Source organism: Entelurus aequoreus, linkage group LG02 (assembly GCF_033978785.1).
Source record: "Entelurus aequoreus isolate RoL-2023_Sb linkage group LG02, RoL_Eaeq_v1.1, whole genome shotgun sequence".
Lineage (NCBI taxonomy): Eukaryota > Metazoa > Chordata > Actinopteri > Syngnathiformes > Syngnathidae > Entelurus > Entelurus aequoreus.
Window position 1 is genome coordinate 38,477,037 of NC_084732.1, and position 25,209 is coordinate 38,502,245.

Here is a 25,209-nt window from a genome sequence, read left to right on the forward strand (position 1 = left end):
AATTTGGGTATTGATCCGATACCAAATAGTTACAGTATCATACAATGGTCATAATTTAAGTCCTCATGTGTCCAGGGGCGTATTTCCTGAGTTTATAAGTACCGGTATAATATAAATTTAAAAAATTAAAAAAACGATTTTGTGATGCTAAAAAAATATTGATGTAATCATAGTAGTATCAACTAGATACGCTCCTGTACTTGGTATCATTACAGTGGATGTCAGGTGTAGATCCACCCATGGCGTTAGTTTACATTGTGACGCCGGTGAGGTACGGTATGTGGTGAAGCATGTTTAGCTATTCCTCGTCCTCCAGGGATGATACTTGTAAGAAACTTACATGGAGGTGAGGATTAGTGATTTAGAAGTGGTTAAAACACTGCAGACTGCAGCTGGATGTTAGCCGCTAGCTAGCTAGCCATTTCTTAAAGCACCTCTTTCTGAGGGCGTTACAGTGTTATAGCTTTACCTTTATCGGCAGTTTTTAAGCCAAAATGCGTCCATTCTCCCTTTTCTGTCTACAAACTGTGTCTGCTTGTAAGTACTCCGTGATTGTGCGTTGCCGAACATGCTCCTCCTCTCGTAAAACCAGCAATGTCACGACGTGACGACAATGCGCCGTCATGCCCGGGTGCAAGAGGGGGCGTGGGGACCGGTACTTTTTAGAGGCGGTATACTACCGAATATGATTCATTACTATCGCGGTACTATACTAGTACCGGTATACCGTACAACCCTATAAGATACGAATCATAAGTTTGCTTGTCTGTATTTGCAAAAAAGTATTCTCATAAAAGTGTTGAGCTCTGTTTGAGTTTATTTCTGTCTGTGATGTCAGGCCCCGTAGCCACGGCGATAGACACATCCAATCCCTATACAAACAGCAGCTCGGTCGCAGCAGCCATCTTGGTTCCTTTCTTCGCCCTCATCCTGTCTGGATTCGCCTTCTACCTCTATAAGCACAGGTAGGCCACGGATGCATGACAGCTGAGAATGGAACGCTGCATCTTCAAATTGTGTTCTTATTTAATCCAACACTGAATCAATCATTATAAAGCAATACAAATATAAAGTTAACGTCTCAAATTTTACCAGTGTAAGGCAATAATGGCATGGTAAAGGTAAACATTTGAAATGCATCATTGTTACAATGACTAATACATGTCTCCTCAGTGCACTCCTAGTCCCTAAATTGTTTTGTCTAATTCCATAAGTAATTGTATGTGCTGCAGGAAACTATCTTATTTTCTGCCTTATTTCAACACACGTCTGCTTGCCGTTCTCCTCAGACTGGTAATTAATTATTGCATGTCTACATCTTTGTTCATGCTGCGGAGAGATACTGTAGAGCGAGGGGATATAACGGCTCTCTCTCCATATGCAGTGGATGCAAAAGTAATTCATGAAAAGAAGGAAATCAAAATATATCACACACATTAATTTAAGGTATTTTGTTAAAAAAAATTATGAACAAATGTTGATTGATTCGTATCTAAAAGCAAAAAACAGAATAATGTATCCCACTGCTATTTAAAGGCAAATGTGTGTAATCGTTTCTTCTTTTTTTTAGGAACAGTTAAAAAAAGTGATTTTAAGCAATCTATAACAGTATACAAAACACACTTCAAGGAACATTAAAACAAGCATAATTCATAGTTAAACAATTTTGAGAATTTTGCATTCAGGGATGCCCCAGCACAACACACGTAGTGCGTCGGGCCCCGCCTTCTGTGGGGAGCATCATTTTGCGTGAAGAAGCGCATGTAAAATCTCAATTGATGAATGACAGGGCACTTCCTATGACATTTTACCACAAACCTATTTCTACCTTGTTCCAGCACACGAATATGGCAAATTTCCCTTAGGTTATACTGGCTCCCGTGGCGCACAACATGCATCCTTATTTATAAGGCAGAGATACAGGGTTCAAATTCAGGTTGGAGTTGTTTTAGGAAGGGTTGATGTTAGATTTTTTTTTTCCAATTCACTTCAAATAAAAGGTACTTGGAGCAATAATGTATATATAATAATAGTGCAGCTATACTAAAAATTTAACCAAAGATAAAGTGTCAACAAAATAATGATGTGTCAATATGTTTTGCACCAAAAAAATAAACCATTGAACAATTTGTTTCCAACAAATACATTCTAGGAAAACACATGCATCAAATTTAATTCAAGTTAGATCTAAAAAGTATAAAAAATGTTTCACATAAATACAAATCAGTGAAAACATTTTGTAATGGAGGGGTTCCAAATAAAATTCTGCCTAGGGCGGCAAAAAATATTGGCACTCACCAACATGGACTTGGTCACTAAGACAAATTGATGACTATTGTTTCTTGTCCCTGTCCCAGTTTTTACTGGTCTTCAAAACAAAGTGAATGGCGGAGGTGTGGTTCAAAGCAGAAGTACATGCTTTTATAGGACAATGGACAATAGTTTAAATGTTTGTTTTCTCCAGACAAAGTCAAAAATTATCTTTATAAACAATTTATAGCTTTGCCGGTCACAACCTGAGGTACACCTGCCCATGATCCGATCAATACAGTGCTGCATAAGAAAAGCTATTTTTATCACGTCAGTGATATTATTCAACATTTTAACAACATTTATAAGTCAGAAAAGATTAAAATGATCCAAGCCCCCCTTTAGCAAGGTGTACGACCGTCAACAAACCACTGACTATACTATGACATTACTGCGTTAAGAGAGTGTGTGGAAGTGTACATTATGTTAAAGCTGATGGTTGTGTGCAGGACATTGTCTGCTGACACAGATGACAATGAACGACCAAAAGATACCTGGGGGCCTGGCGGCAGGTAAGACTGACGCCTGTCATTCACCTGGTTTCCAGCGGCAACCAGACCGCCGCCCGCCGCCACATCTTCCGTCAGTGTTGCCATTGCTTGCTTGCAGTTTGCAACAATTTTTTTCATGCTTGAAAGTACGGCTGCACGATGAAGGGAAATAGCTGAGTTGAAAGAGAATCAAACTAACAAAGGTAAAGGCAAAGGTAAAGCTTAAAACCTACTAAAGGTGAAAAAAAGAAAAAAAAAGATCTGATTCTACCAAAGATGTGCAGCCCTACTGTATCTAAACGGCTATCATTTGAGGCTATCGTGAATTGTATTTTGTATTTGACTTCATTGTCATCTCTCTGTCTATCAAGAAGCCTCGTTAAAGTCAATTCAAGAGTCTTGTTATGCTATTTTTATGGCAGTCTAAGCAACACTCAGACATTTTATTTTCACATGTAGGGTCCAATTAGCAACAGCATTTGGCTTCGGCAGTTACTAAACTTAGATTTGTATCCATAAGTTATTTTAAAAGAGTCAATTGCTGGACTACAAACAGCTGCACTGGTAGTTTTGATACTTACTGGCTTCCTGAGTGTCAACAACGCTTACGGCATTAGTACTGTAATATTACTAGATAATTAGTAGAGATGTAATGGTATTGTAAATACTGTGGTATTGCGGTTTCAAAATCTTTACAATAATTCTGTGACGTGTGACAATATCTAACAAAAATTTGATGAGTGTATTTTTTTAATTTTTTTTTTAGCCTTCATTTCTAAGAACAAGAATAGACTGTCGAGTTTCAGATGAAAGTTCTCTTATTCTGGCCATTCTGAGCGTTTAATTGACCCCACAAATGTGATGCTCCAGAAACTCAATCTGCTCAAAGGAAGGTCAGTTTTGTAGCTTCTGTAATGAGCTAAACTGTTTTCAGATGTGTGAACATGATTGCACAAGGGTTTTCTAATCATCAATTAGCCTTCTGAGCCAATGAGCAAACACATTGTACCATTAGAACACTGGAGTGATAGTTGCTGGAAATGGGCCTCTATACACCTATGTAGATATTGCACCAAAAACCAGATATTTGCAGCTAGAATAGTCATTTACCACATTAGCAATGTATAGAGTGTATTTCTTTAAAGTTAAGACTAGTTTAAAATTATCTTCATTGAAAAGTACAGTGCTTTTCCTTAAAAAATAAGGACATTTCAATGTGACCCCAAACTTTTGAACGGTAGTGTATACATATATACAGTATATATATATATATGTATATATATATATATATATATATATATATATATATATATATATATATATATATATATGTATATATATATATATATATATATATATATATATATATATATATATATATATATATATATATATATACATATATATATATATATATATATATATATATATATATATATATATATATATATATATATATATTCAATTACAGTAAGTTTGTTTATCCTGAACATTCCTGCCACTTCATTTTACACACAATGACATTTTTGTATTTTTTATTTTTTTGGACACATACCGCAATAATATAGTACCGTGGCCTTAATACTGTGATAAAATCGTACCATGACATTTTCTTACTGTTGCATCCCTAATAAATAGTACAGAGAAATACAGTATTCCCTCCTGTACTGTATCTAGTGCAGTTTTGGTTAGCTTGACATGTTTTTATTTTGCTTTCTCGGAAGGACGTCTAATCATTGAATTGTAGTCTTTTTGTGTTCTTATTGTCAGAGGGGTGAATTAATTATTGATAAAACAATGGAGAACCATTACACTTTTTTGCTTTGGTCCACTGCCATAATTTGAGTATGGAATACAGTAAAAACAGTAAAACTATAGGACACAATTTACTCCAATGGACCTTATAGTCATTCAGTGGGCATTTTCAATTGAAATGCTGATTTTTGGTCCTTGTCCTATGATTGCATCAGATTGAAGCTTGGCAAATTGGTAATTGCGAGATTACATGCAAGTATTCTCATGAACCCAGCTGCCTCACAAGTGCCTATGGCCTTGTGTCTCCACAGCTTGCCGCTTCATGCCTGTTTGCATGCAAAGACAATCTCTCATAAAGCCAAACCAAGAGAAACAATATCCTGGTATAACAGTACAGTGTTTTATCTTTGCATTTTACTGCAAAGTGTTTTTAATGAAAGCCAAGAGTGAGAGTCTGTCTGCTGCAGTTTGTCCTGCTTTGGCCTATATGTCTGTGCAGACCCTATAATACTGTCAAAGCAATTACATGTGCGGTTTTTCATCCTGGCAATAAAATTAAAGTATTGCACACTGAGCCACAAACAGAAGCTAATGCAGTGACTTGAACTACTGCCATGCAGGGGAGTCTTTGTTGTGTGCTTGTGTACAGTAATCAGTTTAGGCCATAAGGTAAGCATTGTTGCTCACTGGGGTTGGATTTTAACAGTGTGTGCGCACATATAGAGTATACACCCACTTAATGAGGTCACAGTCAAAATTGAGCCACAGAATACCATAGTTCCACAGAGCTGTAGGAAAGTTATTAGTTATTAGTGAAGGATCATAGGTCGTGATTATCCATAATCGACAACAAAGACAATAGTCAGTTGTCTGTCCACATACTTTCACTTTGTTTCTTGCAGTCCTCCTTCCATAATGACATGATTTTAATGATTTGTTAGAAGTCAAACTATTTGAGGATTATAGAAACAGTCATGCATGTTCACACATGACGAGCAGATGGGTACTTGGCAGCTATAAACCACTGAGGCAAGAAGTTTGTAGACTTTAACATGACACCTCCTCCCCATCAGGCTCTCCACCATGATACATAACTTTTAATAAAATATCTAATAAATTCTATGCATCCTTGAATTCTCTTGGTACTGGTACTTTTGCAGTCAAATGTCAACCATCACTTACTGTATACCACCAATATACTATACAGTATGAGAGGGTTTGTTGAGTTAAAGTCTTCAAAATGACTATCCGCCAAAGGTAAAAAGGTAAGATTTTAGCATTTACTAATTGGCTCAACTGGAATTTTTTCCCAGTCCCTTTATACGCTTGGTCAGTTCCTGTCAAAATGCCATTGCACATTGACTTCACATACGCAGTGGAACCTCTAAGATTGAACAAAATCACATTTTATAATTCCATTTCAGCCTTCCAAAGACATGCAATGGGGATAGGTTAATAGGCAACCCTAAATTGGCCCTAGTGTGTGAATGTGAATGTGAATGTTTTCATTCTATGTTGGCCCTGCTATGAGGTAGCGACTTGTCCAGGGTGTATCCCGCCTTCCGTCCAAGTGCAGTGGGAATAGGCTTCAGCCCCACCGCAACCCCGAAAGGGACAAGCGGTTGGAAATGGACAGATGGATGGATAATGTAAACAAACGATACTGCTGCAGCTACTGTAATTTTTAAGATTATTTTAAATATATGGGACAAACGGTAGAAAATGGATGGATGGATATTACAAGTGTCCTTATTTACTAAAGTTGAGTGAGCTCTGAATTGGAAACTTTAAAATAGGATAGACTTTCATATTTCCCACAATGGGGAGCTTATGTGATTGCGGTGTAGATTTTTACATACAGTAACAAAAGTAAAACATAATGAAAAACTACAAATGATTAATATGTAATAGATATTGCACACTAACGCTTGCACTATGTATAGATGAAAAATAAAACAAAAACCCAGTACTAGCAGGTATTGATTCATGTTTAATTAAGCGGTACAATATTTTGATACCTTTTTTGCCCTTGACGTTACGCCCTAATATAAGACGCTCAAACGTAAAGTAAAGGTCCACTTTTCAAAAATGCACTAGCTCGATGCTCATTGGCTTTGCCATATAGATGCTACTGATTAACATTAGTGATTTTACATGGCAATTCTAACGCCTCCTAATTGTAATGAAAACTACAACTAAGATGCACGTTAAATAAAACAGCAAGTGTGTAATACATATATTGTCTTGGAATTGCAACTGCATGCAAAGTCTACAATACTTGTAAATGAGACTTCAAAGTAGAAGACAGCAACATTTTTTTTTTTTTTTAACTACATATAACTACTGGCCAGCACAGTTATCAGCTCACTGTTGAATGTTAAATTTTAAAAATGATTATAGGTATTAAACGTTTATTAACAGCCCTTTGAGACACTTGTGATTTAGGGCTATATAAATAAACATTGATTGATTGATTGATTAACACATGAACACACAGAACAGTACTGAAAACTGGTACACCTGAGTACCGACTTTCAATCGCTGAAGTTTTCTGCCACCAGAGGCTTACTACTGCCTTTTATGTTGGTCAAATTCTGAATTCCAACATTTCAGAGGTATCTGACATTAGAGGTTCCACCGTATTTGGTATGGATACCTCCAGTTCTAACTGGATTATGCCCTTTAATATATTACAATAATAAAAGGAGAAAAAAACATTCATGAATTCATGTCCCCTTCAATGAACCAGAGCTCTTCGTTGCTGTCTAGCTGCTAGTACTCATGCAGCCCAAGACCATGACTCTACCAAAACAATGATGATAAATATGTCCTGTTACACAGGCTGTGCTCTAAGTATATCCATGTTTCATTTAAATAGTATTGAAATTATTCTAATGTGTGAATGTGAGTGAATGTTGTATCTGTGTTGGCTCTGCCGTGAGGTGACGACTTGTTTAGGGTGTACCCTGCCTACTGTCCTAGTGCAGCTGGGATAGGCTCCAGCCCCCCTGCTACCCCGAGAGGGGGCACGCAGTAGAAAATGAATGGATGTCCTATGAGAATATGTACTATAATAAACATTGTTGCTAAGATGTGAGAGGTGTATTCACTTTTGTGAAAATAAATAATATGCGCAATAACCCCATGTTTGTCAATTTCAGAACCCGTCCCAAGGTCCAGTTCAATGGCTACGTGGGCCATGAAAACACCAATGGCCAAGCATCATTCGAAAACCCGATGTACGACACTAACATGAAGCCCACCGAGGCTAAGGCCGTGCGATTCGACACCACACTCAACACAGTATGCACTGTGGTATAGTCCATCACACCTACTGCTACCTTAAAAAAGGCAGTTGTGCAGTTTGACATGGCTATCTGCGTTGTGGTTTAAACCAACAGGACAAACAAACAAACTCATGAATGACACCGGAGCAGTCTGTGTGGTGGCATGCTGGTCAGCATACACTGCATAGTAATGTGCCTCTGCTCCCTCCCAACATGAGGATCCACAGTCTCTCCCTCCATCCGACAGGCAATAGTGGGAGCAGACAGTGATGTCATTGAAAAGTTAGTTAATTTGTCAGGGGGGTCTAGATGTGAAGGAAACACAGGCAGAGGTTTCCTAACTTCCAACATAGAAAGGTATAAACTGCACCAATGGCCTTTTGATACCTTTCCCCCAATCCGATTACCATATAAGTACAGTAGTAATACAAGGCTTGCTGGCTCCATCACTAGGCACAAGGATCAGTTATACAGGACTAAAGTTGGATTTAACCGTAACTTACGTAACCTTTTTTGTACTTAAGTACATTGAAACCTAAATCGACTAAATCTAGAGATGACTTGGTCCTTGGAGTAGACAATTGGGAGGTTTCCATTTGTTAAAAGGAGACAATCACAAGCCTATGCATTGCTGCAGTATCTGGCAACAAATGAGGCGAAGCCATCAATGTTCCATATTGTCGTGTTTAACATAGCTTGTCCCGCTTAATACATTGAAATTGCCCAGTCCAAGGTGTAGTCCGCCTTAGGCCAAAAGTCAAGTTGGATATTCTTCACTCACTCCCATGATCCTGGACCTGTAAACCAGCCCTCCTGCAGCTCCTATGAAAAAACAGCTTAACGACTAAACACCTAAAAAAAAGTCCCAAGACAACAAATTCTGCTCTAGCAGCAGTCAGACTATGCTCAAGCAGAAATCCACGTTACTGAGATGCTGCACACAATTGTGAGGTTTCCAAAGACCTGTCAAACACTATCAAACAGTCCATACTTGGACTCGCCAGAATTCCGTGCTTGTTGGTTGAACTAGAGGACACCTGGAGGCAATAAGCTGTCAGAATTGTCCACCCAGGATGGAAACGTCTACATGTCGGGTGGAAGAAGAGGATATCAGCCAGGTGATATATGTATCATCCAGCCACAAGGTTGACTTTAGACAAATGGACGGAGGAGCTTCTCTGTTTGTGAACTGGGAATGAGAGACAAGGCCAGGTTGCTATGGAAACAGAGGCAAATTGTCTCTTCTGGCATTTTTCTTCAGTGAAGATATTGATGAACTTATGTTCAAAACCCAGTGGCCCAATGGGACTTCCCAATCCGCTGCTGCTGGGACTGCCCAAGTATAAACTTTATACAGACTCTTAAACCGCACAAATTTTGCACTTAGTGTGTTTTTCTGACTGGGGTGTGAAAAAAAATAATTTTGGGGGTAAGAAACGGGTTTGGAAAAAAAGTCCTTCAAATTAAGAACATTTTATTCAAAGCTTCTATCTTAAAAAAAAAAAAAAAACGTTGACTAAATGATGGCTAATACAGGGTTACAGAGTGTTTGTATATACACATTTATATTTAACATCCCTGTTTGTTTTGTTGCCGTGACAACGCTCTACGCCACCCAGAACGTTGTGATGAGTTTACCTGTGGACCTCCGGCCTTCTTGTGTGTCATATTGGCGCCGTTGTTGTTAATGATCTGGAAGCTCATACTGAACCCTGCTACTAAAGTCTCCTAGACAGCACACAGTGTGATGCTTCACATTAAGATGACATAGTATATCTCAGTGTGAACTCATGAATTCCACGCAGTAGTAGACAGTAGAAGTTTTCAGAAACATCGTCTTTCAAAAGATGCATTTTTAATGTCCCCAACCACTCTCATGCGTCACCCATTTCACATCTTTAAATTCACTTTGTCCACCCAACACACCCTTTTAAAGAGCACACCCTTTCATCACTAAATAGTACAATTACCTCTTTACTGCTTTTTGTGCCATCCCGATCAATTTGAGGCAAGATAAGATTAAAAAGCTGAGTTTTCCAAACTGGCTGCAAGAAATAATTGTTTTGATTTTCAATTATTTACCTGGCATGAGTGAGTCATGAATATAATTGGCTCTCTGAAGAGTCACTTCCTATTTTATGCTAGGAAAACCCACCTGAAAACAGTGGAACCTCTAATGTTTAACACAATCTATAATTGGAATGCTGCTTACAGTAGGAAGAGGATTCATAATTCATTACTGTTTACCTGACACATGAAACATGACACATGGGGGGGGGGGGGGTGTCACTATCTACTTTAACCGCCAGATAGTAGACTGTTGCATATCTTAAAATGTTTTGTGGCAATCCCAACATTGACCTGCTATGTAGAGTGGCACTTTCCATAATTTTCAGCAGACTGCATTGCAAAATTACCCCCACCCCACGGACTGGGGCCATATGAATCCCTTCCCCACTGTATATGAAATAATTGTATTATAATTACTGATCTGTTTGAGGCGACATCATATCTCTTCAGTTGGTCTTCACGGTTAAATAAGTAATTTTCACGAACGAGTCGAGTCTTTTTAACAGCTCTTTCAAGTGACTGATGATAACCGATTAAAACCATTCACCGATTAAAAGTGATTCGATTCCAGGTGCTCAATTAAGACAGCAAGACAAAATAAAGGCGGTGGAAGGTTTTACAGTTCATTTTTTTAATTGGGTGTGAACCAGTAGTTTACAATATTGAACTGCAAATTGTATGGGATACTAAATTCAAGTGTTTATTTGCAGTAAACGAGAATTGTCAAAATGATTAAGAAATGTGTTCTCAAAATATTTCATTCGGTGTGTTCATTAACAATTTGGGTCGCTGCTTTACATTAAAGGAAAACTGATTTTTTGTTGTTATTAATTGCTCATTGTCCACAATCTCTAAGTGAAACAAGAACATTTGTCTTTCCCTTTTCTGTACATACTAAATAGTGGAAAACTGCAACACCAATGCAGGAAAGGGGGAGTCCCACACCATAAGACCATCGCAACATCGCTAGGAAGTATTTATTTTAATTTGAGGAGTGAGGATTCCTCTAAATTCGCCACTGTAAGGAGAGCACATGTGCTGAAAGATACAGCCATCAGTCGACATCCCAGTGAGAGTGGAAATTGTAAGGAAGAAAAGAAAAAGGAAAATAAAAATAAAAAGATTGGAAATTTTAAGTCACTGTTTTATTCTTATTTTCTTATTTGAAACGTTTGGCAAAAGTGCTACATGATAATGCTCCAAGGCTCTCATGAAGTCTGCCATTAGTGGTAGCAAACATAGGAAGTGCTCTCTTTGCTCTTGTGGTTGACGGAAGTAGTAAGTAGTACTGCTATGGGCTTTCTGAAATCAATGGACCGAGGAAAAAAGTTAGTGATGCTTAAAATGACCAAAATATTGTAAATATTACATTGTAAAGAGCTTGTTGGTAAATTACATACATATTTGCAGCATGTATATGAACCGGTGAGCCGCCTCTTACAAGCAGTTTTTATTTTTGTAAATGCACAGAAAATGGAAAGACGTGTGTTCTTGCCAAAAAAAAATTATTAAAAAAGTGCAGTTTTCCTTGCAGTATTTTGTGCGTCTTCACTTCTGTCTTTATGTTTAGTATATCTCTCACAGAAATAAAATGTAATTCTATGTTGCCTTTAAATGTAGTTGAAGTTATCTTAGCAAGATTGCATTTTTATTTATTTATTTTTTCTCAAACTGCTGCACCCCAAGTCTTGTGGTTTCTTTGAGTAACTTTAGAATCATATTTTTCCCCAAAATCTTGACTTTATAGGTTCCACTGTTTACCATGTCTTCATCTCTATAGTTGCTGTTTAAATAGTTCACCTTCAGACCTCTGTCATGAGCTTGCAAACAATACATTACAAAATCCAGTTCACACAAACAAGATATGCATTTGCTCGAAACCATTTTTAAAAAAAGATCAAATTAAATAAAAAAACATTGAACAACTGTTAATTTACCCTGAAATGTTTGAATAAATGAGTATTAATTTTAATAATTGCAAATGAACAGAAAGCATATTGTCTGACTGTTCGCGGTTTACCTAACTCACGAAATGTGTTGTGTAGCAATTCCAAATTTGACCACAGCGTCAGTTGGTATGCAGCGTGGTGCTTTCCATCATTTTCAGCAGACTGCGTTGCAAAATGATTAAGCCCCCCTCTTCCTCTCACGCGAGATCCATATGAATCCCTTCCCCTCCTGTAAATTTCCCTAACGTAGGAAAGTTGATTAAAAAGACTTGTAGTGTATGTGGTGTAGCAGTTCAAGAACAAGAACTAAAGAACAGCTTGTCACAAAATATTTTAGTGTGTTGTTTGGTTTATGCTGGTGTGCATGTGCACCCATTAAATTGATCTAATTATATCATTTTAGATTTCCCAATGAGCCAAGAGGGCATAATAGGACCTGAGATTAGAAGGCTGTGAGGGTCCCGCACTAAAAGGTCTAATTTTAACTGCTAATGGCACGCCACTGATCTCTAAGTGTGCCCGAACACCAAAATTGACACTGTTTATTATAGTCCTGTTTATCCTGCCATGCAGTTATTAGAGTTGCACTGCAAGAGGTTACATTTGGGCAAGAATTGAACTAAATGCACAGTGAGCGCACTATGTGTGTGCGTGTGTGTGTGTGTGTGTCCTCAAAAGGTTGCTGGTGCCGTAATATGGTCTCCAGCCTGCAGCCAACATCAGAAGTCATTACAGGCAAAAAGCGGCCATGCAGAACGAGTAAACAAAATGGAATTTAATGAAAGAGAGGAATGTTTACCTTTCACTAACTTGGCTAGCTTCTTATTTTCTGCTGCTAATTTGGCTAATGGAAGCAGAAGAAGAGTTGTTGTAGAGCCATTGATGGTGTTGTGGTTCACATTGTTGATTATTGTACTGCCATTGTGGGAGCTGTTCCAACTGAATGTGCGGCTCACCGTAATGCAGAGATGGCTGGGATAGGCTCCAGCCGTTGTTGTCACCCTTACCAGGAAAAGTAGTAAACGCTATGGACGGATGGAGTAGTTGCAATATTAGTTATTGGGCACACACAAGATAAGTATTTGGCTGTAAAAGAAGGCCATTGCTGATCTGTTTTTCCGCATATGCTCATTTTAATTCCTCACGTTCTTATAAAATGTTCTGCTCATGCAGGACAATCTAGTTAATGTAATTTTCCAACAGATGGAGCCTATTGACTCCATTATAATATAGGCATCAAACTCAAGGCCCTTGGGCCACACCTGGCCCGCCACATCATATTCAATGGCCCGTGAAAGCCTGGAAATATATAATATGCATCAATAAAGTACATTATCTAAATCTATTCAATGTTTCCAGACATTGTGGCAGAAAGAAATACTCACAATTGCACAACTTTTCAAATTAAATATTATTAAATAATGTGACATCTATTACATTATCATACATCCCAAATATTTTTTGTTCATATAAAATAAAGTATTTTCTGGTTGACTTCTGATTTCAAAGCAAGTTATCCATTAAATTGTACAGTTCTAAGGGGATTAACATGGCCCATTTGTCACAGTTTACCTGACACATGAGGTGGGACAAATTGAGGGGTGCACTATCCACTTTAGCCGCTAGATGGCAGTATAGTGTTAAATGGCTTAGAATGTGTTTTATGGCAATCCTAACTTTGAACACAGCGTCACTATGTAGAATGGCGCTTTCCATCATTTTCAGCAGACTGAATTGCTAAATGATTAAACTTAGACTTAGACAAACTTTATTGAGCCACAAGGGAAATTGTTCCACACAGTAGCTCAGTTACAAAGTGTGGAAAGGATAATGCAGGTATAAAGTAGACTAAAAATGGACCATCGTAGCAATATAAAATATGACATATAAATAATAATATTTACATATGATGTATACATTATATAATATATACTGATATACTATTATATTTTTATATAATATAAACAATATATAAAAAATCCCAATTACCATGTACAATATTACAGTATATGTAACACCTGCAGCAAAAAAAGAGCAGCATAAAATAGAGAGTAGATCCAGCAGAAAATATACATAATAAACAAAAAGAGGTAGTTAACTCCCCCTCTTCCTCTCACACAAGATCTACCCAGGAATGGGGCCATATGAATCCTGTCCTTACTGTACATTGTAAAAATTATCATAGAAACAATTGGCAACAGTTTTTTTCCATTTACAGTAAAATGCTGTAAATAAAAAATAATAATAAAAAATAACCACACCACATTTTACAGTTAAACTCTGACGACTGAGCTGCCAGTTATTTTTACATTTTAAGTAGAAAAATATTAAGACTGTCAAAGTTAACGTGATAATAACGCGTTAACTATCAATTTCAATAACGGCATTCATTTTTTTTAACGGCCGATTAACGCACACGCGCCCTTTTTGACCCTCGGGCCGTGCCGTAGAACTTGGCTGCAGTTCACTTGCTACTGATGAGCCACAAGCTAGCAGAAATGGACAAAGGAAAGTTGTTTACCTTTTGGAAAATCAGGTTCAAAGCCATGGCAAGTTGTTCTCTCGACAAGAAAGAAGTATGTTTCGCCGTGCGAAGAGACAACATCACTGCAGTAAATGCCTTCCGTGCGCGTCTTTTAGAGGCGTGTTTAGATTACAGTTAAGGTGCAGTGATAACATAATATTTAGATTGTTACTGTGACTGATTTAATAAGTAAGTTGACATAAAAGCTCAACAGAAATGAAATGCGGTCGACAGGAAGTCGAAAGGAGACATTTTTCTTGCAAACAGTCGATCCGACATCAAAACATGTCAAGACACTTTCTCAAAACAAACACGTTCCCGTCTTCAAAATAATAGCGCTACGCTATACATCCGGTTTAACTACATTAACAAAATAAAATGCCTTACATTACGATCATGCTTTGTCAAATATGTTTTCTAATGTTATTAAGTGCACCTAAATAAATGCTGGCGGGCTGAAATATTGTGTACATTAGTTTATAACATGTTCTGGTTGAGCCCTCAATTACATAATTTTTAACAGGCTGAATTATTTATTATTAAATAGAGAAGGTTAAAACATTGTCATGCAGCAATATGAAGACCATTAACTTGTACAACATGTAATGTACACAATATCAGAAGCATTTATTCAGATAAAAATATCACATTTTACATTACCTAACATCTTTAACAATCACAGCATGATTGTAACAATCCACATTTGGTGTTATTACTGAATGAAACTTGTATCTAAACATGTTACTTCTCTGAATGCAAGTGCTCCTAAAGCAGGAATACAAATGATGTATTTCTACAAAATACAACATCTGGCAAGACACCAACACACAGCAGGCATTTTTTTTAAAATTGTCATTAAATGTTGTTTGTCCTTTTTGTGTTGAGCTGTTTAAAAAGCATAATGTTTAAAACACATTTCATTAAAGTAAATTAATTGTCAATTCATGGTGTTAAAACTTGAAAATGATCTGTCTAGGGTACACTCTTAAATGATTAAAGAAAGAAAAAATATATCATCTGCTATTAATAGTGATTAATCTTGAGTTAACTGTGAACAAAATGTGATTAATGGTGATTAAACATTTTGAATCGTTTGACAGCCCTAAAAATATATATAATAATTAAATCCATAGGCAATTGTGTAACAATATCATGAGGTAAATTACTTATAGTCATATATTATTGACTGTTATAAGTGGCCCTCCAAAGGGAGCTTCAATAAAAACCAGTTTGACACCTTTGAATTAATGCATGTGTTCAACCTCCCGTGTGAAATCTTATTCTTCTGTTCTCGCATGATTATTTGTCTTATAACGCACCTTATGGCTGGTCCTTTCAGAATAATTGTCAAATAGTCAAAGGAAAAAGCAAAATATGCATAGACTTTACACGTTATCACCGTTCCACAGGTTCCACTCTATAAGACCACCAGTGGGCACAGGGAAGATGGAGATTATTGTGATATGCTATGATGGAAAAAACTATTGTCAATTGTTTTCTTTGCATTTCTGAGCATTCACAATAAGACTATGTTGCGTTGTAGGTTTTGTTTTGTTCCAATACTTTATTTGAAGACATTTCTCAGGCAGTTGAACTTGTGCTTCACTTTGTTGATACACACTTTGTGCAGATGGGGACTGCATACACTAAAATAATGTATTTCTTGTTCGTGTGAAGTGGATTTATAACAGTATTGTTTCAACAAACCCCACAAAGATATATCTTTTTTTTAAAAGGAGGTCAGCAGTGCTCACTGGCACTATCATCACCGTCGCTAGCACCATCACCATCACCATCATTATCATCCTCACCATTACTCTCCTTTTTGTCTCCATTGTGATGTGCTGCTCAACTTGAAGTTGCAACAGAAAATACATTTTTGTACAGAAATCTATTTTTTATGAAGAGTTTGTTTAAGACAAAAAAGTATTAAATATGCTGTACTTCATATGATCAACGATGTGGGTTGGAACAACATCTTGTTTATGGAAAGAAATACAACTTTTTTAGTGCTATTATAATCCACCTAAAATGATTGGAATGAGCGATGCTGCACAGGAACACTGGATACTGTTCTGTTTCATGTGAATAATAATGACAACAATACTACAGTGATGGAAATGGACATGAGGTTAATTATACTACGCTGCTGTGCAAAAGTCTTGGGTCACAATTATAAATGTTTTAGCGATGCCATAATGACTGTATATAACTGGAAAGTCACTATGTAGCGAACAGACCAAAGCTGTACTGCTATTTTTGTCCTTCTGTTTTCGTTATTATGCTACTTGTTTGTTTTTTTTCCCATCATTTTGGTTGGTGAACACATCTGCCATCGTAGTTAAAACAGTAAAAAAATAAATGCACATGTATCTATGGATGGTCAAATGGTACACATTTAAATAAATAATACAAATCAAATTAAGAAATACATCTTTGAAAAATAATTTAAATGTATCATGAAATAGTATAATTATAATAATGTGTAAGATGTGATGTAACATGCTGAAAGTGGATTAAAAAGTAGAAATAGATACATGTGTTGTCAAATTTGCAAGAGTACATTTAATTATGTCATCATTTAATTTTCGTATTTAATTATTTTAATAGTTTAGTAATTACTTCAATATGTATTAATTTGGTAATAATGTAATTATTGATTTCATGATTTAATTAATTATTTCATGATTTAATGAAGTTGTTGACAATTTAATTAAGTATTTAATGGTGTACTGATTTAACTTATTTATCAACCTGTGGCTGCACTAAGGCACAGGTTCGTAAAAATAATTAAATAATCATTAAATAAAGATTTAAGTAATTAAATAAAAAAATTAAAGCCAAGATCAAACAATGAATGAAACATTGAAATAACTAGTTAAATCATTACATTTATTTTACATTTAATAAAATAGCAACTTACTTTATAAAACATATGTATTTAAGTGTAAATGGCTGTCTGTCTGTCTGTGTTGGCCCTGCGAAGAGGTGGCGACTGGTCCAGGAATTGCCTTCCACCCGAGTGCATCTGGGATAGGCTCCAGCCCCATGCCGCCCCCCTCGCCCCAAAAATCATAAATCATTGTGACACTTTTAAGTAATTATTTAAATATGTATTTATGTATTTAATTTTGAGCCTGCATATTTATCCAGGTCCTCACCAGAATTAAGTTTTAATTTTGTTTTAATATTTTTGTTTATAATAAGGCTGTGCTCTTTTTAATGGTTTATAAAACTGTTTACAAGTAGCTACTAATGATGTATAAACACACTCATTAATACAGTGTTATTAACAACTTGTAATTTTCCAGATTCGGTCACTATTAGGTGCAATTTAAGCCATGCTAATCCGGATTTATATAAATAAGTTATTAGTATGCCCTTAATATGAAGTGTTAAGTGAAAAAATGTGAATGCAATATATTTATAGTGCTTACCATCTGAGAGTCATTTTTGCTATCAAAAACTGTTGACAGTGACCCAGATATGTTCCTGCCTACAGTGTGAGCATATTCTTTTTTTAATCAAATTTGACGAATACTACGTTAATATTGACACCCATGATCATTTTGGGCTCACTAATTCTATGTTATACATGCATACCGTTCAATGTATTGTATTGTGTAAAAACAAAGGAAGGTGTGGGCCAAGACTTTTGCACGTTATAATATTAAATGTTTTCGTAAACATGGAGCTGTTGTCAGTTCTTTTCAAGACAGTGTTCCTGTGAAAGAGCAGCTCATGATAATATTAATATACCATAATCTATAACTGCGTTTGAAACAACTGAGCTTTGTTATGACATTTCCGGCCCTAAAGAGACACCCCATGTCTGTCTAGACGAGGAGAACCACTTCTAAGTGGAATTGGAATAGGGACACATATGGACGCTCCAATTCAATTGTGATTCTATTGCAATGTTTGCAATCCACTATTTTGTTCAATGCCTGAGAGAGGAACACATATTGCGAGTATACGATATGTGAATGCAGCCTCATAACCTGTTGTCAAAGAGACTGACACTTTATCAACTATTTTGAAGATTTGAGAATAAAGTTTTTATACAACAACTTCTTTTTTCCTGCATCCGTCTGTGAGTGTGTGTCTGCCTGGTGCGCGTGTTAAATAACAATTTAGACGGCGTGATTGAAAGCACAGCAGCGACTTCCCGGGCTCAAAGCAGCAAAAGCTTTCCTGTGTGGACTTTGCATGATTACACTTCTCACAGGTGTTCTATCCTCTTCACACACTGTGACAGTGTTCACACAAGAATAATGTTGGACTGTGTGTGTGTGTGTGTGTGTGTGTGTGTGTGTGTGTGTGTGTGTGTGTGTGTGTGTGTGTGTGTGTGTGTATTTTTTGTCCTTAGAGCTTTGAAAGCCCTTTGACAGGCAGCCTCAACTTTGGATTGGCTCCAGCTTTTGTCTGCACCCCATTCAAAACGGACACATGTTACATTTTGCTGCTTTAATAACTGGAGGGACAATTTGTTGGATAGAAACGACACATTAGCAACAAAGTCATCAAGCTGTTTTCATAGAGGAGCTTGATATGGGACATTCTACTTTGTAATAACAGGTCAATAGTTATAGGCTATGGGGGGGCGATTCAAATAAGTAACTTATGAACAAAATGTCATAGATGTTAATATAATATTAATATAGCTATGCAAGTTCAATAATAAGGTTGCTTGAATCAAACAAATACAGAATCCAGCTTGATCTTTCAATCACTCGATCACAATCTATCCGAATAGCCCTTAATCACAAGTGCTTCAAAGGGCTTCACAAGCCACGACAACATCCCCAGATCTCAACACGCATCAGGGCGAGGAAAAACTCCAAAAGGAAAAGAAGAAATCTTGGTAAGGGGCAGCAGATGTGGGTACCACCCTCCTGGGTGACCGGCTGCAAACGATGCCAACAGGGTACAGTTATTGATTGTTACAATAATGGGTAATGTGAGAGTCCAGTCCATCGGGAAGACACCAGAGGGTGGTAAGAGATCTTCTTCCATGTAGACAAGTGGACAACGCTGAGACATCACAGGTAAGTAGGCCACCCTGGGTCATGACTTGGGGCAGCGAGCGCCTCTACCAGACTGGTACCTCTTCAGAGATTATCCACCTGGTAACCTTTTCACGCAGGGGAGGGGGCACAGAGCAGAAAAGAAAAGCGGCAGGTCAACTGGCTTAAACAGGATCTATTTAAAATGCCTTTTAGGGTGGAACTTGAATGCTTCTACTGAGGTTGTGTCTCTGACTGTTGCTGGTAGAGTATTCCAGAGTACAGGAGCCCGAATAGAAATAACTCTCGAGCCTGCTGATTTTTTTTGGACTCTGGGAATCAAGACTAAGTCGCCGTTTTCCGAGCACATATTTCAGGACAGAAAGTACGGCACAAAACGATCAGCGGGATTAGATGGTGCTAAACCTTTGAGTACCCCGGACTTTGAGTGTTAAACAAATCTGGCTCTCCACATCATTTTATGGCGGACCGCCACTTCATTAAAAAATAGCCCATCGCATAATTTTAACTTGGCCTGTCACATCATTTTATGTGGTCTGTCATATAATTCTAAAATGGCCCTCCACATGATCTTAAAGTGGCCTGCCATACCATTTTATGTTGTACATTTTATGTTGGGATTATATGTGGCCTACGAAAGGCTGGAAATTAAACAGCAGTTTCTGGCTGAGTGTATTTGTTCTTTTAATTTTTACAAAGAAATGTTGCACAAGCAACAGCACATGTTCTACACTTGAATATTATCTGATGTTCCAACCATTGTTTTTTGGTTATCAAAACTAAACACTTAAACATCTGCTTGTCATCTTGACTTGCGATTTCAGAGCAAGTTGTCCATCGATCTGTGAAAAATATAATAATTGAAAAAAGTTGTCTTTGGAAATTATGTGACAAGAGTATCATACGTTTATATTTATACATATTCACTGTTACTTGTAGCCCTTTGAGGGCAGCCATAATTGTGATGTGGCCCTAATTGAAAATGAGTTTGACGCCCCGAGTTAAGTATTTCTAAATTTAATAAAACTTTAAAATCGCACCTGAAGTGTAGTGCGGGTGGGCCATTGTAGGTCAAATATAATCAAACTTTCTTGTCCTTGTCAAAAGTCCAGCGGCTGCATTTTGTACCAACTGTAATCTTTTAATGCTAGACATAGGGAGACCCGAAATTAATACGTTACAGTAATCGAGACAAGACGTAACGAACGCATGGATAATGATCTCAGTTGACAAAATGGGAAGGATTTTAGCAATGAAAAAAGGATGGTGTGTTCTAATGACATTTTTAATGTGCAGCTCAAACGAGAGAGTTGGGTCAAAAATAATAATTAAAAACATGTGTTGGGATTTGTCACTGAGTTGCTTTGTTTGTTTGTCGAAATTTAAAAAGGTATCCGTAAACAAGTCTCTGTGTCTAGAATACTAAACATCTCCTTTTTTTAGCGTTAAGATGCCAAAAGTTCCTGGACATCTATTGTTTAATTTAATCTAGACACGCCTCCAGGTGACAACAAACCGGTGTGTTGGTCAGCTTTAGGGGCATGTAGAGGTGGGTGTCATCAGCAGAACAGTAAAAGTTAACAACGTATTTGCGTATGATGACATCTAGTGGCAGCACATAGACACTGAAGAGTGCAGGGCCAAGAACAGAACCCCGTGGAACTCCGCACGTTACCTTAACATACTACGAGGTCACATTGTTATGGGATACACACTGCATCCTGTCAGTAAGATAGGAGTTGAATCAAGAAAAGGCTAAGGCTAGCAAACTAATATGTGATTTGATGCGTTCTAATACAATGTTATTATTGACGGTATCGGAAGCTGTGCTAAGATCAAGTAGCAGCAACATGGATGACGCATCAGCATCCATAGATAGCAACAAATAATGAGGCACTTCTGCAAGGACTGTCTCAGTAGTGATTTGCCTTCAAACCGGACTGAAAGTGTTCACAGAGATTGTTAGACGCCAAGTGTTCATTTAGCTGCTGTGCAACATTTTTTCAAGGATTTTAGAGATAAACAGAGGGTGCGACACCTGCCCAAAGTTTAGAAGTTAGAGTCAATAATAGGTATTTTAAGTAGAGGACAAATAACCGTTGTTTTAAATACTAAGAGAACAGTAACAGAGGAGTGTGATAAGTTTAAATTATTCAACACTGATGGTCCTAATATTAAGTAGACTGCGTTAAAAAAAAGTAGACATCATGTTTGTTTTGTCCCATTAGTGAGTCGCGATAGTTCTTCTAATGTTACTTCTTCAAAACGAGATACATTATTTTGGAATGCATTTGCTGTTATACATACATTCTGAAATGTGTTTAACGTAGTGTCTTTTATCTCCTTCCTAATGAGCACAATTTTCTGAGTAAAGAATTGCATAAAGTCATCAGCCAAAAGGGTGGAGCTACTAGGAGAAGACCCCGGTTGGGTTAGCGATGCTACTGTGTTAAACAAATATTTAGAATGGTTTTTACTGAGGCGGATTAGATTGGAGTAGTAATTAACTTTAGATAAGGTAAGAGCGTGTTGATAAATTACTTAACGATCACTCCATGCCAGACGAAATGCCTGTAGTTTGGTTGCACGCCATATGCGATTAGAAGAGTACATTTTTAATCCCAAATCTCAAATCTTAAAACTTTCGAGTCCTATAGGCACTGCTTAATGTGTATGATTACCAAATAAAGTGCTATTTGACAATGTAATGATAACTTATATTTGACACATAGAAGATGTTTAGGATTGTTTTTTTTTCTCTCTCATAATTATCAAGGTGTGGTATGTGTACCACTAGTGGTACATGGGTTCCATCACTTGGGATGCCAAATAATCCCTTGATTAAAGTGTAGTGTTTTATTTTCCCACATTCAAACACAGTGTTACTGTTCAAACTGTGTGTAATGTTACAGTGGCCAAAAATATTAAATATATTTGTTAAATAAAACCTCTGCCTTATTTAAAAATAAACATAAAAAAACCCCACCTAGGCCTACTACACTACTGTATTTTAATGTTGGTCATTATGTTGATTCTTGGAGAGCCAAGTATTTTTTGGGATGGTACCACTGCTTTAATACAATGTCACTAGTGTTATATACCGTACAATTATATGATTCGCATCCTCAACTGGTTGTTATTGTGAGGCACAGACGTGAGAGTCACTACAAACATGGCGGTTAAACATACTCTTCATACATTTTTTAAGATAAATACTTCAATAACGAAGTTGGTAGAGTGGCCGGGCCAGCAATCGGAGGGTTGCTGGTTCAATCCCCACCTTCTACCATCCTAGTCACATCCGTTGTGTCCTTGGGCAAGACACTTCACCCTTGCTCCTGATGGCTGCTGGTTAGCGCCTTGCATGGCAGCTCCCGCCATCAGTGTGTGAATGTGTGTGTGAATGGGTGAATGTGGAAATACTGTCAAAGCGCTTTGAGTACCTTGAAGGTAGAAAAGTGCTATACAAGTATAACCCATTTATCAATTATCATTACTTTTTTTTTTTCCAAGATGGCGGCGCTTTAAGGCAGCGGCTTCTTGCGAGCGCTCCTGGAAGTGTAGACCGATTTGGCAAAAATACCCCTCAATTCAGTCAATTTCATGGCTGACTCACAGCGTGTTCACTCCGTGATCACTTACAACCGACTTACGATTCTGGATGTGGAGAGATCGGGCCATTTTGGGCTGAAAGATGCGTGTACGGTGGACCTACTCGCTAGCTTGGGAATTCTTCGCGAGCTACATCCAGTAGTGGCCTTTGAAGCAGCGGGGTCCACTACCAGCGGAGACCGTCAACGAAAGAGACGTAAGCGATGCGCTCGGAAGCAGAAGCGGGGGTGTCGGGCGGGGCTAACAACAAAGCTAAATGCGTTGTTGTTAGCGGGGCTAACGAAAGAAGAAGCTAATAATAATAATAACTAACCACAAAGAAGCGCTAATAAGGAGTCTGTTAAGCTAGAACTAGCCAGCGCCAGGCTGGATAATCCCTGCACACATAGCAATTCTCTTAGAATAATATACAACTCACATAATGTTTTTTCTGCATCAGAGGTGGACATGCATTTTACTGAGGTGGCAAACAATCTAAAAATTCCTGTCATATCAATTCCTAGATATGGTCGAAATTATTTAAAGTGCACTACGCATAATAAACGTAACATTATTAATATTGCTACTACGGATACTTTCAACAAAAACTCCTCAAAACAGCCCACTACCTATAATATGGGCTTTTTAAACATAAGGTCATTGTCTTCCAAAACGTTATTAGTTAATGAAGTCATCAGAGACAACAATCTTGATGTCGTTGGTCTAGCCGAGACCTGGCTCAAACCAGACGAATTTTTTGCACTGGGTGAGGCGTCTCCTCCTGGCTATACGGGAACACATATTGCCCGCCCCATTAAAAGGGGTGGAGGTGTTGCACTAATATACAACAAAAACTTTAGCCTTACCTCGGACCTAAATAATAAATATAACTCGTTTGAGGTGCTTACTGTGAGGTTTGTCACACCGCTGCCTCTGCACCTGGCTGTCATCTACCGCCCCCCAGGGCCCTATTCGGACTTTATCAATGAATTTTCAGAGTTCGTTGCTGATCTAGTGACGCACGCCGACAATATAATCATAATGGGAGACTTTAACATCCATATGAATACCCCACCGGACCCTCCATGCGTGGCGCTCCAGACTATAATTGATAGCTGTGGTCTTACACAAATAATAAATGAACCCACGCATCGCAACGGTAATACGATAGATCTAGTGCTTGTCAGGGGTGTCACCACCTCTAAAGTTACGATACTCCCGTACACTAAAGTAATGTCCGATCATTACCTTATAAAATTCGAAGTTCTGACTCATTGTCAACAAACTAATAATAATAATAATAACTACTATAGCAGCCGCAATATTAATACTGCCACAACAACGACTCTTACTGACCTACTGCCTTCGGTAATGGCACCATTCCCAAATTATGTGGGCTCTATTGATAACCTCACTAACAGCTTTAACGACGCCCTGCGCGACACTATTGATAGTGTAGCACCGCTAAAGCTAAAAAGGGCCCCTAAAAGGCGTACCCCATGGTTTACAGAAGAAACTAAAGCCCAGAAATGATCATGTAGAAAGCTGGAACGCAAATGGCGTGCGACTAAACTTGAGGTTTTCCATCAAGCATGGAGTGATAGTTTAATAACTTATAAACGCATGCTTACCTCAGCTAAAGCTAAATATTACTCAAATCTCATCCACCTCAACAAAAATGATCCTAAATTTTTGTTTAGTACAGTAGCATCGCTAACCCAACAAGGGACTCCTCCCAGTAGCTCCACCCACTCAGCAGATGACTTTATGAATTTCTTTAATAAGAAAATTGAAGTCATTAGAAAAGAGATTAAAGACAATGCATCTCAGCTACAACTGGGTTCTATTAACACAAATACGACTGTATATACGACGGACACTGCCCTCCAAAATAGTTTCTCTCTCTTTGATGAAATAACATTGGAGGAATTGTCAAAATGTGTAAATGGGACAAAACAAAGAACATGTTTACTTGACCCAATTCCTGGGAAACTTATCAAGGAGCTTTTTGTTTTATTAGGTCCATCAGTGTTAAATATTATAAACTTATCACTTTCCTCTGGTACTGTTCCCCTAGCATTCAAAAAAGCGGTTATTCATCCTCTACTCAAAAGACCTAACCTCGATCCTGACCTCATGGTGAACTACCGGCCGGTGTCCCACCTTCCGTTTATCTCGAAAATTCTCGAAAAAATTGTCGCACAG

The 25,209-nt window shown here is 37.6% G+C and overlaps 1 protein-coding gene across 1 annotated transcript in view; it reads left to right on the forward strand.

Annotated features, from left to right (window-relative positions):
* LOC133633672 (CUB and sushi domain-containing protein 1-like) overlaps positions 1–13,846 on the forward strand; it is a 1,183,208-nt gene extending 1,169,362 nt beyond the window's left edge. The window contains exons 73-75 of the mRNA XM_062026293.1: positions 839–965; positions 2,760–2,822; positions 7,718–13,846. Of these exons, the coding sequence (XP_061882277.1) occupies positions 839–965; positions 2,760–2,822; positions 7,718–7,877 (350 nt within the window). The 3' untranslated portion in view covers positions 7,878–13,846. The remainder of the gene's footprint in view (positions 1–838; positions 966–2,759; positions 2,823–7,717) is intronic.
* The last annotated feature ends 11,363 nt before the right edge of the window (positions 13,847–25,209 follow it).